Source organism: Perognathus longimembris, chromosome 3 (genome assembly GCF_023159225.1).
Source record: "Perognathus longimembris pacificus isolate PPM17 chromosome 3, ASM2315922v1, whole genome shotgun sequence".
In the NCBI taxonomy this organism is placed as follows: domain Eukaryota; kingdom Metazoa; phylum Chordata; class Mammalia; order Rodentia; family Heteromyidae; genus Perognathus; species Perognathus longimembris.
Genome location: NC_063163.1, coordinates 74298152 through 74317419, shown reverse-complemented (window position 1 = coordinate 74317419; position 19268 = coordinate 74298152). Strand labels below are relative to the sequence as shown.

Here is a 19268-nt window from a genome sequence, read left to right as displayed (position 1 = left end):
CCAGCCAAACCAAGGACACAGGAAACTGGAGGCCAAAAGTTTCACAAGAAACTCATCTTTACTCAACAAAGTTCTACACAAGTGGAATCTCACGCCACCTTGGCGCCAATCTCCAGCACAGCACTGTAACAAATGGACAGACCTGGGAGCCCTCAGGGAAAAGAGGGAAAGGAGGGACTCAGGAAACTGGGCAGACTGCAGACCAAGGCCAGTCTGCATTCCCAGCCCTGGGCAGGAAAGGTTAAGAAGCTGAAACTTTGTTGTGCAAAAACCAACCAAAAATAAATTAAAAAATTAAATAGTTTTCTTTTTAAAAAGTGGGGAGGGGAGAAGAATCAGGCTCCCTATTCCTGAAGGTGGTACTTGTTGCCCCTCACCTTGGGAGGAAAGGGGGTCACCAATCCCATCAGATAGCCCATCCATCTGCATACCCCAGAACCCAGCAGAGGATGCTTCAAAGAACTACCCAGAAAGCTAAATGGTATTTTAAAAAAACTTTTTTTTCTTTCTTTTTTTTTTCTTTTTTTTTTTTTACAAATGGCTTCCAGAGACCTGCTCGAGTTTTGGGAAAGAGGACAGGGACACCTTGCTGGGCTGTGGAATGTGCTCTAAGTGCCCCTTGGAGTCGAGGCAGGGCCTGACTCTGCTCGACAAGACAAGAGCCAGGATGGGAAGGGGTGGAGGGCCCTGGAGGGGTGAGTGGAGCAGGCCCTGGGCTAAAGGACTCCAGTCAAACCCCTCAAATACAAGGGGTCCCCTGAAGAAGTAGAAAGCAGGGACGAAAAAATACAGGGTAACAAATCTTACAGGAGCTACAGGGCCCAATTTCCCCAGCAACTCAAATAAGCATACCCACTTCCCTAGGGGAGGTGGGGGGGCCCTTCCACTATGATCATATCCCCTAGGATTGGTGGCACCTCTGGGCACTGTGATGAGCATGGAGTCTGAGGGGCAAAGTGGAGATGGGACAGTTACCGGTCCCCTGCTGGAAGCCCAGGCTCAGTACAAGCCTCCTTGTGTGACCCCCACTGAAGAGCTTCAGCCCAAGACTGCAGAAGTGGGCTCCCAGGAGCAGAGTGTGGGGCTGCCCTTAAAGATGCTTCCCCAGAGCCTGGGGGCAGGCAGCAGGGACAGGGGGCTGTCCCTAGCTCTCTTCTGGGAGGGGGAAAAGCTCCCAGCCCAGGGCTTCCCAGGATCACTGAGCACAAGCCAGGGAGACAGGTGGATCTCAGGCTGGACCCTGCCTGCAGCTGAGATGGTCCCTACGTGGCTGGCTGGAGAGGACAAAGATGGGGGCATATTACCTGAGGCTGCCCCAAAGCTGGCAGGAAGTATGCGGAGCAGGTCCAAAGCGTGCACGTGCTGACCAGCGGCCCCTCAGAGGCCACCCTCCTCCCCCCGCCCTAGGGTCTCAGCTGAGGCCCTCCTAAACCCTCCCAAGCCCTCCCCAATCACCTGCGATTCCAGCCAAACAGCGAAAGCTTCTTATACTCTAGGTGCAGATTACACGGAAGGCCGTAAGGCTTAACTTAGGGGTTCACTAAGTCTACTGTCTCCATGCAGTCAGGGAAATGGGGCGGCTGGCCTTCTGTGGCCACATGTACGTGAATGTACGCGTCTCTACAAGGACACCCCCCTCCCCACCTGCACTCCCCTCGCCTCCTCCCAAGCTGGACTTGGCGGCCATGTGGATTCCTCCCACCCACGAGGCTAACCCGGGTAGGCTGCCTACCACAACCCCCGATTAGAGCCCGGGGGGCCTCTTGCCCACCGAGATGTCCCACCCCCCCTCCCTGTTTGTAGGACTAGAGCATGGAGGTCCCACCCATCTGCCCGTGTGCCGGCCAGACTGGCCTGGTGGGACAGGTGGACGGATGGACGGGAAGGCTTCTGGATTTGGATCCCACTCACTCCTCCCTACCCCCCCTCGACCAGGGCACCGCGATTTCCAGACACAGCGTGCTCCCAGCAATCCCTTCGACGATGACGCAGACAGAAACCTGGGGGGAGGTGGGGAGGAATATCAGAGCCTGCACCCCTTCAACCCAATACCCTCTGGGACCCACGATGCCCCCTCACCTGGCAGTCTCTACATTTGCCTAGACCCCATAGAAGGCCGCCAGCCTCTCCTTGAGCAGTGGCGGGAACTGCTCTGAAAACTGCTGCCAGTTCTCCTCCCCAACTTGATCTTTGAAGCCATGGAGGATCTGCAGGGAGGCAGGGCAGGGAGGGTAGGCTTCTGACCCTACAGCCACACTGGGGGCCTTACCCCGCCAGCCCCTAAAGCCTCACCTTATAAAACATGTCCCGAAGGTCATCCTTCGGGCTCACCCAAGAGGCTACAGCATCGCAGAAGAAAATAAAGTCCTGAAACATGACGCATTCCAGGTGAGGGGGTGCGGAACCAGCTCCCACCCTGCCCTCAGAGCCCAGGTGCCCCGACCTGCACAACGCCCCCTGGGTTGACACCAATCATCATGCAGATGCCCCGGAATGCAGAGTCCTTCTCCTCATTGTCCCGGATGTTCCGCAGGGACGTGCACCTAGGGGAAGGGAGCACAGGTCAGTGGCTGGACCTAGGGCTTCGCGTGCAGGGATGAGGGAGAGGGAAGGAGGGCAGGGGGTAAATGGCAGGGGCACCCACAGGGGATGGGGCATAGCCCAGAGGAAAGAAGTGGGGCCGCCTGTCCCTCCCACCCCAGCACCCTGCCCAGCCCCAGCAGACCCCACACACCAAGGCCGGATGAACTGCTGGAGCATAGGAGCCACCTCCTGTGGGCACACGTAGCCCAGGCGGCCAATGGTGATGGCTGGAATGGCAGAGGGACTCGTCAGGCGACCTGCAACCCCGAGTGGCCCCGGGACAGTACGTGGCGAGGCCTCTGGCACGAGGCACCGAGCCCCGCCCCATGGACCCCAAGGGAACAGCTCTTGCAGGCCAGCCCAGGGCCCTAAGCTTGGCCCAGCCTGCTTCCCTTCCCCTCCCAACCTCCTCCCCACCACTTGGATGTCTCCCCAGGTTTCCCCAAGGCTGGCATCTCCCCGGAGACTCCTCCCAGAACTCCCTGCTAGGTGTCAGCAGACTTATGCTTAAGGACGTGCCCCCAGGAAGAGGGCACAAAAGGGCAGGCCAGATCTGGTGCCCACCTGTGTTTTCCAGCAGTGTCTTGGGTGTGTTGGGCCGATTAATGATCTCCACCAGGTTGTTGAGGACCATCTGCACATAAGGTTGCATCTCTGCCCCTACAAGACCAGCCAATCAGAGCCCTGCTAGACCTCCCCAAGCTCCTGGGTCAGTCAGGAGTAAGGCCACCCTCACTCGATTCCTGTTCCACTCAGAGTCCAACTGCAACCTCTGAAGAAACAAGAATCTCTCCACACTCCCCAACCCAGAACCCAGGGCTAACTTAAGAGACAGAAGTCACCCAACCAATCCCATTGGGCCTTTCAGCAAGCTACACAAGCTGGTCCAGTCAGAGCAACACTTCTGTACTGCTCCTTTGAAGAAGCTAATCACAAATGGTCTTTCAGTTATTTGACTCCCAGAGTAAAATAGTCATTCTCTGGCCAATCAGATGATTTCCCTGAGACCTGTCAGTCATTGTAAGACTCCACCTCAAACTGTGAACTGACCAAGAGAGGAAGGCATAAGCACCAATTGGTCAGGCACTCACCCATCTGCATGCAGATCTCGCCAATGGCCCAGGTGGCATTGTTGCAGACTGAAATGAACTCGGGGTTCAGGTTGGTGCCCAGGATGGGCATGAACTCAGCTGCTCAGGAGAGAAAGGGTGCTAAGCAGGAAGGTTAGGCATCAGGAGCTCTGGGGAGAGACTAGGCACGACCCCATCAGACAGTACGAATACATCCCAATTAGGTCATGGTCATCCCAGGGCATGTATTATCCATCACATGAGGCCAGGACTAGGCTCATGTTAAATGAGGTACAGATACATGGCTTACCGATACACGGCTTAACGTGGATGAAGCAGGCTTTGGTGAGGTCTCCCAGAAGAGCAAAGGAACTCTGCCGTACCTCAGGCATGGAATCCTGGGAGAAGAGTGGAATCAAGGTCACCACACACACAAAAAAAAACCCAAACAGTACTTGACGCTTTCTGATACATCTGAGATCCGAATTCAGGGCCACACACTTGCTTATTAGCTTGTTTGCCTGGCAGTCCACCACTTGAATGATAAGATTTTTAAATTATGTTGGGTCCTATTTGAAGCATCTTTGTGTTTTGTGTGTGAGCACAGGTGTGCACATGTGTGTGTGCCAGGGCCAGGACTTGAATTCAGGGCCTAGGCACTGACCCTGAGCCTCCTTGGGCTCACAGCTAGTGCTCTACCACTTGAGCTACAGTGCCACTTCCAGTTTGAGTGGTTAGTTGGAGATAAGGAGTTTCACAGGGATTTTTCTGCCTGGGATGACTTTGAAACTCAATCCTCAGATCTCAGCCTCCTGAGTAGCTAGGATGACAGGTGCGAGGCATCTTGTTTTTATGGTCCACTTTTCCTTGATATTCATTCGGTAGAACCCAAGGGCAGAGTCCCCCAGAGCAGCACTGGCTCTGGGAATTATCACTGTTTCCCTGCTGGGCCATGGGTGCAGCCTGTGTGGAACGCCCACACACCTGCATACACTGGAAGAGCAGGGTCATGATGTTACTCCGGGCCACCAGCTGCTCCACATGGCCACCCAGGCCCTCAGCCAGGCCGCTGAGCAGATCCAGTGCCACGATCATGAAGTCCTTGTCAGGGGCCTCATACTGCTCAGGGTGCTGGGTGTACATCTGCATTCGGAAGGGGTGGAGAGGTCAGTGGAGGAAGCAGGCAGAGGCCTGATCAGCATCTGGGGGGGCAGAGAGGCAGGCTGGAAGTGCTCACCATGGCCTGGGCCAGTGTCTTCTGCACCAGAGTGACACAGCGCTGGTACACAGGCTCGCAGTAGGGCAGGAAGCCACTCTGCAGGGCGGTGGCCACAGAGGACAGGCACTGGGGAGGAGGGAAGGAGAGGTGAGCCTGGGCGGGCCAGGGGAGGCGCAGGGGAGGGGCTCTGGGCCCACTCACCTCCAGCAGGGGGAAAAGGTCCTTGTCTTCATCCTTCAGCTCGTTCCACTTCTGGATCAGTGGTGGCATCAGCTTCTGGATGTATTCCTGGAGAGGGAGAAGTCAGGCTTTGTGGTAAGGGGCAACGGCCTAGCCAATTCCCTGAAGGATGGGGTCCAGACCCTTGCTAGGGAGGGGGGCCCACCATACAACCAGATCTGCAGGCCTTTGTCCTTCTCACCCATGGGTCCCTGGCACATCCCTGGCATGTGGCACAGGGAGGAAAGAGGCAGAGGGGGCTGCACAAGGGTCTCACCGGCTGGTTGAGGTGGTGGCCCACAGAGTCAGCCAACGTGCCAATGGCGTCATAAAGGATGAGCAGATTCTTATGCTGGTACTTGCCGAAGGCAAAGACAAGGGTGTCCAGGATGTAGCTGAGGTAGGGTACCAGCTCTGTGCATGCCTCCTCCTCCAGGGTGGCAAAAGCACTGGAAGGAGGGAGAATGTAGGGAGGGCTCAGCAGATCAGCGCAGGTGGCTTTGCACACGGGGAGCAGAGGAAGGCCCATGTGGGATCAGCCAGTACGAATACCACAGACATCAGTGTCACATCAGCAGTCACAGCTGTCATCACTTCCCAAGGGCGGAAGCATGGCAGGAGGGATAGGCCATAGGTCAGGAGTCAAGGGTCACCTGCAGGCTGCCTCCTGCACCCTCTTGTTGCCATCCAGGATGCGTTTGAGTAGCTCTGTCATCAGAGGCTTGAGGTGCATGTCAGGAGGCTGGCTGACCACCCAGTGGGCATAGCGGCTCAGGGTCCAGCAGGCGATGGAGCGGACCAGGGCCTTCTTGTCTGACAGGCACCGGATGAGGTGTGGGATCAACTCCGGCAGGTAGGGCACCATGCCTTGCATGCAGCCTTGAAGCAACCAGGAGATGGGACAGGAAGGGTCAGTTGAGCTGGGCACTGGAGCCACGATACCCACATCCTTCTGAGAACCAGGACCATCTCCAGATAGATGAGACACTGAGGCCCAGAGAGATTCAGAGCACAGGAAAGGGAAAACGTGGCACCATTGTATCTGGTCATTCATTAATTCAAAACCCTCATTGCATGGCAAATTGGGCTTCACAGGGGGAACAATGACCCACTAGATGGGAAATAGTCTCATTCAAAACTCTTCACAACTGTATGTGCTTTTCCTTTATTCTTTACTTTCTCTTAGCTATTTTAATTTTGTGCCAGTACTCTGGCTTGAACTCAACACCTGGGCACTGTCCCTGAGCTGCTTTTGCTCAAGGTTAGCGCTCTACCACTTGAGCCATAGCACCACTTCCGGCTTTTTCTGTTTATGTGGTATTGAGGAATTGAACCCAGCCACATTCCCAGCCGGTCCCTGAGCATTTTTGCTCAAAGTTAGTGCTCTACCATTTGAGCCACAGTTCCACTTTTGGCTTTTTTGGAGATAATTCGTAGTAAGAGTCTTCTAGACATCCATGCTCAGAATGACTTCCAACTGTGATCTACCAATCTCAGCCTCTTGAACAGTTACATTTATTTTTTAATTTTTGCAGTCCTGGAAGTGAACTCAGTCTTGGGCATGCTCAGAAAAGTTCATCCAGACTGAATGCCCTCCCTACCTTCCAAGCTGTCTGGGAGGGGGATGAGGGCCTCCCCTGGCCACAGGGCACTGAGTCCCTGGGTAGAGGGGTTGGGTCCCCTCACACGGAAGACCCAGGACTCACCCTCGGCGATGGCACCCAGCACCAGGATGCCTGACTCCTTGACCACCCACTCGGGGTGGAACAGGAGGCCCTTGAGCAGGGGGAGGAGGTGGGGGAGCAGTTCCTCCCGGAAAACATTGGCCAGGACGTCCAGCGCAGCCGCAGAGCACTTCCCTGGATGGGGGAGGCAGTGGGGAGGCAGTCTCAGGGAAGGCAAGATCTTCACAACCTGTTCCCAGCCATCTTGGCTTCCCCTCCCCAGGGGGCCTGGGCCCAGGGCTGGCCACGCACTCAGATTCCAGTCCGATAATGCATCGTCGTCATCATCATCCTCGGCATCCTCAGTGCCGTCGGGCCGCTCAGCTTCATGGGGCAGTGTCACCGTGCGGGACTTGTGGAAGCGCGGCTTGATGTCCTGCTCACTATCAGGTACAGCCTCATCCTCCTCCACATCACCCTGGCAGTGGACAGGTGAACAGCTCAGCACCAGGTGGTCCCCCAAATCACCCCATGCCCAGCAGACCACAGACTGACCTTGAGCAGAATGATATCAATTTCCGAGTACTTCATCCCATTTACAAGAATGGGGATCAACCTATGGGGAAAGGAGACTTTTTGTTGGGGGTGTGGGGGGCTCAGCCTGAGGAGAGGAAAGCAGAAGGCTGGGTAGCAGCACCAGGCAAGGGCAGACTGTGCTGCAAACCCATGCTGGGCACCAAGTGTCAATACCCACAACTAGGGAGGAGAGGTGAGTTAGCCAAATCTAGTTTTAAATACCAGGATTAAGGACACATCATTCTTTGTACTACAGGAAAGTAAGCTCTTGACCTAGGCCTAGCTACTGGAAAATTCTCAGACCTTGATATATACTGCAAGCTGTAGAACAGCATCATGTCCCCCTAATATCATGTGCAGAAAGCATAAACATGCAAACTTTTGTTTCTCTGGGGAGGGGGTGTCAGTAGTGGGGCTTGAACTCAGGGCCTGGGCACTGTCCCTGAGCTTTGTCCACTCAAGGCTAGCGCTTTACAACTTTGAGCCACAGTTCTAATTCCGACTTTCCAGTACTAAATTGGAGCTAAGAGTCTCAAAGACTTTTCTGCCCATGCTGGCTTTGAACCACAATCCTCAGATTTCAGTCTCTGAAGTAGCTAGGCTTATAAGTCTGAACCACCAGTGCCTGGCTCCTGAGCTCTTGCATAGGGTGGAGAAGCACTACTCAAACAGGCAGGGTGGCTGTACTGCAAAGCTAGAGGTCAATTCTCAGAGGGCCTTCTTTTTTTTTTTTAATTAAATTTTATTGACAAGGTGATGTGCAAAGGGGGTACAGTTACATAATAAGGTAGTGAGTACATCTCTTGTCATATCTGTTATACCCTCAGAGGGCCATCTTTACAATGGTATCTTGTTACTTTTCCAGAAGGCTCCTTCCCTCTGGACCCACTCACTGTCTGTTGTCAAAGATGATTCAGAAATAGCTAAGGGAGGGCTGGGAATGTAGCTTAGGGGTAGGGTGCTTGCCTAGCATGCACAAGGCCCTGGGTTCAATTCCTCAGCACCACATAAACAGAAAAGGCCGGAAGTGGTGCTGCAATGCTCAGGCCCTGAGTCCAAGCCCCAGGACTGGCAAAAAAAAAAAAAGAAAGAAATAGGGAAGGGATCCCAATAGGTTAAAGGTCAGCTCTAGGACTTTCGTTAGACAGTAGTTGTAGCCAGGCACTGGTGGCTCACGTCTGTAATCCTAGCTACTCAGGAGGCTTAGATCTGAGAACAGAAGTTCATAGTCAGCCTGGGCAAGAAAGTCCATGAGACTCTTATTTCCAATTAGCCAGCAAAAAGCTGGAAGTGAAGCAGGGGCTCAAGTAGTAGAACACCAGGCTTCAATGAAAAGCTCAGGGAGAGTGCCCAAGTGCCCTGTGTTCAAGCCCCAGGACTATGCGTGTGCACATACATGCACACGTGCACATACAAAAGAAACAGCAACTGTAAGAGACAAAAGTCCTTTTTTTTTTTTGGCCAGTCCTGGGCCTTGGGACTCAGGGCCTGAGCACTGTCCCTGGCTTCTTCCTGCTCAAGGCTAGCACTCTGCCACTTGAGCCACAGCGCCACTTCTGGCCATTTTCTGTATATGTGGTGCTGGGGAATCGAACCGAGGGTTTCATGTATGGGAGGCAAGCTCTCTTGCCACTAGGCCATATCCCCAGCCCCGAGACAAAAGTCTTTAGGCTTCCTAAACTGGAAGGATACAGAGGGCTTAGCACTACTAGAAAGATCACACCTGAGAGAAAGTCCAGTGCTGGGGAGCAGATCTAAGTTTAGACTTTTTTTTTTTTTTTTTTTTTTTTTTTTTGGCCAGTCCTGGGCTTTGGACTCAGGGCCTGAGCACTGTCCCTGGCTTCTTCCCGCTCAAGGCTAGCACTCTGCCACTTGAGCCACAGCGCCGCTTCTGGCCGTTTTCTGTATATGTGGTGCTGGGGAATCGAACCTAGGGCCTCGTGTATCCGAGGCAGGCACTCTTGCCACTAGGCTATATCCCCAGCCCCAGACATTTTTTTTTTTTAACATCCTTTGAGCACATGGGTCTAGCTATGCCTGGAGCAATGATTGATCTCTAACTACTTTATTTTTTTTTTTCCAATCCTGGGGCTTGAATCCTGGGGCACCGCCCCTGGCTTCTTTTTGCTCAAGGCTAGCACTCTACCACTTGAGCCACAGCGCGCCACTTCTGACTTTTTCTATACATGTGGTGCTGGGGAATCGAGCCCAGGGCTTCATGTACACAAGGCAAGCACTCTACCACTAGGCCATATTCCCAGCCCCCCTAATTGCTTTTTAAAGTCGGTTAAAGCTTCTTACAAAGTCACTCAGCGTAAGTAGACACAAGACTGAAAGTCACCTGACACCGAAGACGAGACTTTCTGTAAGCACAGGGGGTGATCAGAAAGGGAAAGGCCCAGGCCCAGGGTGGGATGGGTCAGGGTGCCACTCACTGGACCAGGTGGGAGGCCAGGACTTCCTTGCAGATGGGCTGCTCAGCCAGCGTCAGCCAGAACTCACAGGCCTCCAGGGCCACGTTCTCATCATGGTCCTGGGTCCTTTGTAGCATGTACTGGGCATGGGAGGTGGAGAGGGAGAGGTTGAGGCCCAGCCAGGCTAAGGAGGCTCCCCCACCCTAGGCAGCCCTGCCTGCCCTTGGCTGTGGCCATGCACACCTGGATGATGCTGTGCATGTGGGGGATGAGCCGGTCGATGCGCACTTCCAGAAGCATCACCAGGGCGCGGCACACATTCTTCCGCACCTCGGGGTCATCGTCCACAGCCAGGGCGAACAGATGCTGTGGGGACAGCCAGGGTGAGCTGCCTGCAAACTGGGGGCCACTGCCCTCCCTGGCCAGGCAGCCTACCTCGATGAAGGTGTCGATGTTGTCCATCAGCGCCTGGGCGCGGTCCATGATAAACTGGTTCACACAGGCGATGGCATGGGACCTGGTGGGCGGTGGGAATGGGGCTCAGCCTCACCCTGCCAGCCCCATCCTCCAGCTCAGAGCCCCTGGGGAGCCACACTCACCGGATCTTGGGGCTGCAGTGCTTGAAGAACTGCAGGAACTTGGGTATCATGATGTTGAGGGGCCTGTTGAGAGCATCACTGTCCAGAAGCTCGGAAGAGTCTTCGCAGATCTTCTGCAGGGCACCAAAGGCCCCCTGGGTGGATGGGAGCATACAGATGGGGGCGGGGCTTCCCCAGGCCTGGGCCCCTGGCTGGGCAGGGCCATGGCATGTTGCCTACCTCACAAGTGTTGTAATCCTCTGAGTTGAGCAGGTTGCATAACTGGGGCAGCAGCTCAGGCCACATCTGCAGCTCGCCCTTGGAAGCGATGGTGGTTATAAGAATACCTGGGCAGCCGGGGAAAGGAGGCTGCCTCAGGCTGGGCGAGGGCCTGCTTGCTCCTCCACGATCCCTACTCTGCTCCCAAAACAGCCCTACACGGCAACCTGCTTTTTTTGTTGCTTCCTATTCTATGACCTCAGCTGTGCAAGGTAAGAACTTGGCCTCTGAGCACATTCTAGCCCTGATAGGGCACCGTGCATGCTTGCTGACTCAGCACACCACCTCTGAGCCCGAGTGAGCCAGTTCTGTTCCAGGCCCTGGGATAATACAGTCCAGCCCCAAACACCAAATCCTGTTCTTGGAGTGGGAGCAAAGAATAGAGCAGTCACGTGCTAACGACTAAGTAACTGCATGACCACAGAATCCCTTATGTGAAAGGCCTGAGAGAAGAGAAGCACACCAAGTACTCGGAGAAAGAACATTTCAGCCAGAGGGATGGACCAGTGCAAAGGCCCTGGGGTTGAACAGGCTCTTGCAGAGAGGAGAGAAGCCAAGAGTGAAAGGAGAGCATAGCAGGAGGTGAGATCAGGGAGATGGAGGGACAACCTGTGCAAGGTTTTGTGGCTACAGGTAGGACTTAGTGCAGACTAGTCAAACTCCAAAGGCAGTGTGTGCTGTTAATGCCACTCATCACCACAAGATGGCAGTGTTTCCTACGAGTAGGAGTGGTCCCTAGGGTGGGTGGGAAGACAGGTCACTTCAGCCACCACCCTGTACCTCAGTGCTTTCAGCCTCTGCTGTGTGGTGACACAGACCTAAGATCCCAGCACTCAGGAGAGGCTGAGACAGGAGGATGCTGAGTTTGATGTCCGCCTGATATATGACAAAGAAAGCTACCAGCCTCCTAATTCTATGAAACCATCCTCCCTGAAATGGTTCCAGAACACCTAGGACTCAACAGCTAGTGCTTCCTAGAAAAAGATACATCCTTTCATAAACTTCAAATGGACTCTAGAGAGTTCCTTAACGTGAAGTCATGACAAGAAAAAGGCTTCCCATGTTCAAGTTGTTGCTTCTGATTATTTTTAAACCTGTGGCTGCACAAGCTAAGGACATGTAACTGCAGAGGCTGGCACCTAGAATGAGCTCTAGAACCTTCTACTGCCTCAAGCAAGAAGCTACAAAATCAGCACATTTGTCAGGCCCATGCATCCAGCACAAATACTATTTCTTTTTTTTGGGGGGGAGTGGAGTGTAGGGGAATGCCAGTCCTGGGATTTGAACTCAGGTTCTGGGTACTGTCTAGTAGCTTTTTTTTGCTCAAGCCTTGAGCAAAAAATGGGCAGAGCTACATATAGCTAGCTCCACTTATGACTTTTTGACAATTAACCATTGCCAGGTGCCAGTGGCTCAGTCCTCTAGTTACTTAGAAGGTTTAGATCTGAGGATCACCATTCAAAGCCAGCCTAGGGTAGGAAAGTCTGTGAGTCTCTCATCTCGTTAACCAGCAAAAATCTGTAAGTGGAGCTATGTGGCTCAAATGATAGAAGGCCAGAATTGTGGGGGGAAAGCTCAAGGACAGTGCCTAGGCCCTGAGTTCAATCCCTAGGACCAGAAAAAAATCCTGAACTTGCAGCTGACCAGCTACCTGACCCAGTACAAAGCTCAGCATGTCCTGAGAAGCCACCCCCACTGCCCTTCTCACCGATGGTAGCACGGATGAGTGAGGAAGCGTCGCCGATGTTGTTGAGACACTCCTGCTTGATGAAGTCAGCCACAGGTGGTGGAAAGCTCTGGTAATGTGCTTTCACATTGTTCTTAAGAATGAGCCCACTGAGAGACCGGGTTGGCTCATCTAGGGAGAGAGGATAGAGGTTCAGGGATCCACCGTGGAGAGAAGCAGGGCAGGGTCCCACACAGGGAACTGGCAGGACATACCTTCTGATTTGAGTCTGGTCAGGACAAAGATTAGGTAGTTGTTGAAGTCAGGAAACTGGTTGAGCTGCTTGAGTTTCTGCCAGGCTGTTAAGGGAGTTGGGAGACAAAGCTTTCCCTACATGGAATGCTCTCACTGTCTCATAGCTGCCACTTATGACCACTGAAATCTGGCAGCTAACTCCTAGGATCCCACTGACCGAGCCCTCTGCTCAAAACACTGTACATGCTTCCTACATGGACCATGGTAGAGCACTGAGGGACCAGATTGCTCCTCTTAAGATGGCAGCTGCTACTCCCTAGGAGGCCAGCACACTACCACTTGGGCTTGTTTTTTTTTTTCTGGCTGGTTAAGTAGAAATAAAAGTCTCACAGACTTTCCTGCCCTGGCTGGCTTTGAACTGTAATCCTCAGATCTCAGCCTCCTAAATAACTAGGATTACAGGTATGAGCCACTGGCGCCCGGCTTCAAAAAAAGTTTAACCACACAGGGCTGGAAATGTGGCTTAGCGGTAGAGTGCATGCCTAGCATGCACGAAGCCCTGGGTTCGATTCCTCAGTGCCACATAAACAGAAAAAGCAGGAAGTGTATCTGTGGCTCAAGAGGTAGAGTGCTAACCTCGAGCAAAAAGAAGCCAGGGACAGTGCTCAGGCCCTGAGTCCACACCCCAGGACTGGCAACAAAACAAAACAAAAAGTTTAACCACAAAGCCTAAACAAAACCTGAGGCCAACTCAAAGTGCACCCCTTTCCATTTCACTGGGGACACATCTTCCCAATTCTGATAGGAGGGACTGGAGCTCACATCTGGGTGGGACGCATGACCCATCCTGGCACTAGTGTTTTCTAGCTGCCACCTTTATTAAACTGGTTTGTCTATCTTTGTCTGAGTCTCCATGCTCTCATCTGTAAAATGGGCAGAACAGCTTCCCCACTGTAAAAGTTAAATAGTCAGGGGCTGGGGATATGGCCTAGTGGCAAGAGTGCTGGCCTCGTGTATTCGAATACACAAGGCCCTGGGTTCGATTCCCCAGCACCACATATACAGAAAATGGCCAGAAGTGGCGCTGGGGCTCAAGTGGCAGAGTGCTAGCCTTGAGCAAGAAGAAGCCAGGGACAGTGCTCAGGCCCTGAGTCCAAGCCCCAGGACTGGCAAAAAAAAAAAAAAAAAAAAAAAAGTTAAATAGTCAGTGCTCAGTGAGTACTAGGGGTTCCCTCTGTTTCCCCTAACAATGGCTGCTACCGCTGTAGGAACTGAACCCAGGGATTCAAAGCATTTTCTCTCCAGACCATGCTGGGTTCTTTGGACTTGTTTTTGGTGTTGGTCCTTGGGCTTGAACTCAAGGAATGGGCACTGTCTTTGAGCTGCTTTTGCTCCAGGCTAGAGCTCTACCAACTTGAACTACATCTCCACTTCCGCCTTTATGCAGGTTAAATGGAGTCTCACAGACTTCTGCCCACGATCCTCAGATCTTCCTGAGTAGCTAGGATTACAGGCAAGAGCCATCGGCACCAGGTTCATGCAGTTTCTTTCCCTCAGAGGGATTTGGGGATCAGGAAGTGCGCCTGCTCGCTTCCCCCAACCCGGGAAGGAAGGAAGGATACATCCTGCACGATGCGCTGCGTGGCTGTGTTGGGCGACTGCGAGTCTTTGAGCAGCTGTAGGACCTGCTGCAGGCCTTGTTCATCTGGCTGCCAGTCCATTGCGCAAGGCGAGCTGCGGGGGCAGGGGCCAGGGTCAGGGCTAGGTTTCCCGGGCTCCATGTGAGACCCGGGTTGAGCTCCCACGAGGTAGCAGTGGCAGGACGATGGGAGCGTCCCCGCCCGACAGGTGGAGGCCGGCCATAGACCCAGGCCTGCTCAAGTGCGGGGTCCCCACCAGATGCACCATCCCCCGCCGCTCAGTCCGGTGCTCCGGAGCGCGGGCGGGAGTATATGGAAGCTGGCCACGGACTGCGGGGCCCCACGGATACTCATTGGTACCAACGTGGAACCCTCTTCCCAAGGCCGTCCATGCCGTCGCCGCCTCTGACTGCGGGCTCTACGGTCCGGAAAACACCCCTTCTCCGAAACCCTAGCTTTCAGCCTCCGCTAGATGCCAGCTGCCTCTGACTGGAGCCTGGTCTCTGAGCTTCCCCAGGTGCACGGTCCCCAGGCACGATCCTGATCCCCGTCACCTCCCCTAATCCTGCCCTTTAAGCTCAGCGGATGCCAGGTGACCCTCTTTCTAGCTTAGCTAGACTCGGTCCGGCGACTCCCCAGTCTGGAACAACCGCCACAGAGGTTTCCATGAAGAATCAGCCCAGCCCGGGGACAGAGCCCCCCAGAACAGGTCTCCGTCGCCGGCCCCAATCGGGACTGACCAAGCCTCTACCCCTCCCACCCTCCGCCCGCCCCATTCATCAGAACTCGGGAGGAGGGGTCGAATCAGTGCTGTCCCCCCATCAACTTCCGCCAAGCCCCCCACCGCCACGAGCCGGAAATCCCCTTCTACAGATTCCCTAATTAACACCCGCCCAGCCCTCCCTCAACCCCCACCCCTGCAAAGTAGGGACTAGACCTCGCGGTCCGACCTCAGCAAAACCCACTAGCCGAAGCCAGACGCCCCTCCCTGCCGAGGCCCAAGAAGCTCCCCCTCACAACTTGCAATGCGGCTTCCCCCAATCAGATCCGACCAAGCCCCGCGGAAAACAGGCCCCACTCACACACCCGATCGTCGCGACGTCCCCCAATCAGGCCCTAAGCCATCCCCAGACGCTTCCCCCCCTCCCATCACACCCCCGACAGCCCGACCCCAGCAGCCCCACTGGCTCGCTTCCCGAGGCGTCCCGACCCGGCCCGGCTCCGAGGCCCCACCCCCTAAGCTCAGCTAGGCTCCCCCTCCCCCGCCCGGTCCGCTCAACCCGCCGCTCGGATCCGGCCCAACGGGGTTCCCGGCCTTTCCCGGTCGGGCGCGGCCCCGACGCAAGGGCCGCGTACGGCGCAGGCCCAAAGCCCGGCGGGGGTCGACAAAGCCGGAGCCCAGCGAGTCCGGATCCTGAGTGAGGCCCACTTACCAGGCCCTGTGCGGCAGCGGCGGCGCCTAGCGCAGCGGCTTCTCCAGAGACTCGCACGGAAGGAGGGAACCAAAGAGAAGGAATTAAAAAAAAAAAAAAAAAAAAAAAAACGCCGCCGAAAGTGAACCGCCGCGGCTCCCGTAGTCCTTTCAAACTGACCCAGCTGAGCCAATCAGAAAGTGCGACCGTGACGCGCGACCTGAAACTAGCCCCAGGCGAGCTGAGTCACGTGACGGAAGAGGTGCCGCCTCTCTAGCCAATCGGTCCTCCCAGAGTCTCGTTTTCCCCAGCATCGCACAACGGCGTGGCCAGAATTCTTTGCTGGAGCCGGGAATTTGATAGAACATGTGGACTTTTGGTCGGTGATGGGCCCTGGAATCCCTGGGGCAGAACCAACTGCGGCGATCTTATCACCTCCCTTCCCCAGGAAGTGATTTATTGAATTCTGCCCTATCGAGAGAGTACTTGGGAGCAACGCACAGAAGCGCGGAGGGACCAAGCCTTGGGTGGATTTCATACCCCAGAAACAGGAAAGAAAGCTGGCCCCAGTTTTGTTATTTTCCAGTACTTAAAAAGGCACAAAGATATTTTAAATCAATTCATAAACTCAGCAGAAGGCTTACCTGAAATTGAATGAGATGCAATCCCTTGCCCAGGTAATTCAGGCAAAAGCAAGGTCAAGAAGAAAGAGATTCATGGTCCTCAAGCCATCTGAAGAAACTGTGCAGTTTTCCTTCTCTTTGAGAGCACAGCGTTATAGGGTAGTGTTGCAGACCCCGGAGCTTCCCCTGTAGGCCCTGCAGATAAGGTGGGTAACCCACTGCTACCCCGGGATCAGTTCTCCCAATAGGTATAGGAATCGCTTGCTCCTTGAAAGATAATCCAAGTTAACTATTACCTGACCATCTGTAAATTGTTCTTTGAAAATCGTGGTCTTTACCCTGCAAGCCTCAAGCCTGTCCTTTCGCTGTATGGTCTATCCCTAAACCACTATTTACTGAATCAACCAGAACTCTAATCCCAATAGAGAGCCCAGCACTGCCATAGGGGAGTTTTTGTCCCACCGGAGACATGTAAATCAATGTTGGCCTCAACTTTTAAAAAAGAAAAAAGAGAAAAAAGGACAAGTTTCTCTACCCAATTCTCGTGGGCAAAGGTAGTCCCGCCTCCATTCACTCATAAAACCCTAGAACTAGGGTCTCCAGGGTTAGGGAAGGATCGCCTGGTGCCTAACTCCACTCCAAAACTTAGGAAAAACCTCCCTAGAGAAGGAGCAAAGATTCCCACCGCAGGCAGTTCTGCCACTCAAAAGCACGTGCGTGGAGGCACTACGTACGCATGCGCTTACCGCGCCAAGCCCGGAACTACAAATCCCGTGGTGCCACGCGCTTAGATCACCGAGCTTAGAGGGGCTGGCTGAGAATCAAAGAGGATGGCGGACAGGATCTGAAATTCCTTTAAGTAGAGGAGTTTGTTGGCTTGAGACTAAATTGGGGTGTTCCAGGGACAGTTGAGAACTCCACAAACTTTGTTGGTCAAGCTTGTACGCGCTGATACGCAAGAGAATTCAATAATACTCAACCCCTCCCTCCCTCCTTCCATCCTTTATTTCCCTTCTTCCCGTCTTTTCTTTATTTTGACAGATTCTCATCGTGTAGCCCAGACTAGGTTAGAAATCCTTCTGTCTCAGCCTCCCCAGTGTTGGGATTACAGGCATGTCCTACCACACCCCACCTCACCCTTTTTCTGTGTGGCAAGTTTTCACCTGCCCTGTACAAGACTTGGGTAGTTGCAGAAGTGACCCATGCTGCCATGTATTGCCTCCATAGCTCACTCTCCTGGTCAAAGAAACTCCCACCTATACAATTTGATTGTCAACAAGTTTCTTCACCTTCACCTCCACTTATTTTTGTTTGACCTGAAGCACTACTCCCACTTCAGCCTCCTGAGTTGCCAGGACTACAAGCATGCACCACCACCACCCCACCCTGATCTTCATATTTTCTGTGCAACCTATAATCTGACAAGTGGTTTCCAACTGTTAAACTTCATGAGATCCTCACAACAGGCCCAAGCATGGCAAACTAGAATTCAAATAGAAGCATGCTGGCAAAAAGAAATGCAGGGAGCTGGTACTCAACTGTATCTGAGATGGGAGATAAATGTGTTTTTTTTTTTTGTTTTTTGGTTTTTTTTTTTTGCCACCTCCCTGCCTGCATCTCCTCACCCTGCATTTTTGGGGGGAGGTAGGGTTGGAAGTATATGTAGCTCAGTAGTAAAGCACTTGCTTATAAGCATGTATAAAGTTCTTGGGTTCCATCTCTACCTACTGAAAATAAAAATCAATTTTTTTGGAGGGCAGTACTGGAGCTTGAACCCAATGTCGCATGTCATTACCCACTATATGCTTGCTAAACATGTTTACTACTTGAGCTATACCTCCAGCCCTCTCAAAATCAATATTCATTCAACACAGCTGAGAACATATAGGTCTCCAGTGGCTCACACCTGTAATACTAGCTACTCAGGAGGCTGAGATTTGAGGATGGCGGTTCAAAGTCAGCCCAGGCAGAAAAATCCACGAGATTCTTACCTCCAATTAACCACCAGAAAGCCTTCAGTGTCGCTGTGGCTCAAAGTGGTAGAGTGCTCGCCTTGAACAAAAAGGCTCAGTGACAACACCCAGGCCTTGAGTTCAAGTCCATGATGAAAGAAAAAAAAATCCACATGTAGGTCAGTGTTACAGCACTTGCCTAGCAGACATGAGGCTGTAGGTTCTCATCCCTAGCTCTATACAGCAAGTATTAACAGGGGCTGGGAATGTGGCTTAGTGCTTGCCTAGCATGCATGAAGCCCTGGGTTCCATTCCTCAGCACCACATAACAGAAAAAGTCGGAAATGGTGCTATGGCTCAAGAAGTAGTCCTAGCCTTGAGCAAAAGGAAACCAGGGACAGTGCTAAGGCCCTGAGTTCAAACCACAGGACTGGCAGAAAAAAAAAAAAAGAAAGAAAAAAAAACAGCCCACAAACACAAGCCACCTTCTTCACTCACAGAAACAATAGCAGTTTCAATGTCAAAGTTATATCCATATGATTCTGTATTTGTTGCCATCCTCGCGCTTGAACTCGCGCCTGAGCACTGCCCCTAGCTTCTCTTTGCTCAAGGCAAGCACTCTACCACTTGAGCCACAGCGCCACTTCTGGCTTTTTCTATATATGTGGTGCTGAGGAATAGAACCCAGGGCTTCATGTATACGAGGTAGGCACTTTACCATTAGGCCTTATTCCCAGCCCCTCCAGAGCACTCCTCTTAACTTGCTCAAAGATGGCACTCTACCACTTAAGCCACAGCTCCAGCTCCAAAAAGCTTCTGGCTTTTTGGTTGGAGAAAAGAATCTCATGGACTTCTCTGCCAGGGCTATTGAGCTACTGGCACCCAACTGTTTTTTTTTTTTTTTTTTGTAATGCTGAAAATCAAAGCCACAAACTAGCACTGAGCAACACCTGACTTTAGAGATGAAATAGATGAAAGGCCTGAACCACAGAAAAGCTAAGACTAGGCACTAGTGGCTCCCTCCTATAATCTAGCTACTCAGGAGGCTGAAATTAAGGACTGTATTTTGAAGCCAGTCTGAACAGCAAAGTCCATGACTCATCTCAACCACCAAAAAG

At 53.1% G+C, this 19268-nt stretch overlaps 1 protein-coding gene and 1 non-coding gene across 9 annotated transcripts; both read right to left on the bottom strand.

The window, feature by feature from the left end:
• Positions 1 to 39: 39 nt before the first annotated feature.
• Positions 40 to 16288, bottom strand: Tnpo2 (transportin 2). Of its 8 annotated transcripts, none has more exons than XM_048342437.1 (25): positions 16220 to 16288; positions 14146 to 14257; positions 12544 to 12619; positions 12311 to 12460; positions 10564 to 10670; positions 10345 to 10478; positions 10181 to 10262; positions 9989 to 10111; positions 9767 to 9885; positions 7311 to 7371; positions 7068 to 7233; positions 6798 to 6950; positions 5745 to 5970; positions 5369 to 5540; positions 5074 to 5160; positions 4891 to 4998; positions 4638 to 4796; positions 3964 to 4051; positions 3675 to 3773; positions 3148 to 3243; positions 2735 to 2840; positions 2444 to 2543; positions 2293 to 2367; positions 2080 to 2207; positions 40 to 2000 (listed from the first exon to the last, which is right to left on the bottom strand). In XM_048342437.1, the coding sequence occupies exons 2-24, from the start codon at positions 14242 to 14244 to the stop codon at positions 2100 to 2102; spliced, it is 2694 nt and encodes an 897-aa protein (XP_048198394.1). In that variant the 5' UTR covers positions 14245 to 14257; positions 16220 to 16288; the 3' UTR covers positions 40 to 2000; positions 2080 to 2099. The 8 variants fall into 8 exon arrangements, with proteins under 8 accessions (XP_048198394.1, XP_048198393.1, XP_048198392.1 ...); XM_048342436.1 differs by lacking the exon at positions 16220 to 16288 and adding an exon at positions 15597 to 16206; XM_048342435.1 differs by lacking the exon at positions 16220 to 16288 and having other exon boundaries at positions 2735 to 2810; positions 14146 to 14279.
• LOC125349806 lies at positions 5622 to 5691 on the bottom strand. Its single transcript, XR_007210610.1, has one exon. It is a non-coding gene; the product is annotated as a small nucleolar RNA SNORD41 (small nucleolar RNA).
• Positions 16289 to 19268: the final 2980 nt, after the last annotated feature.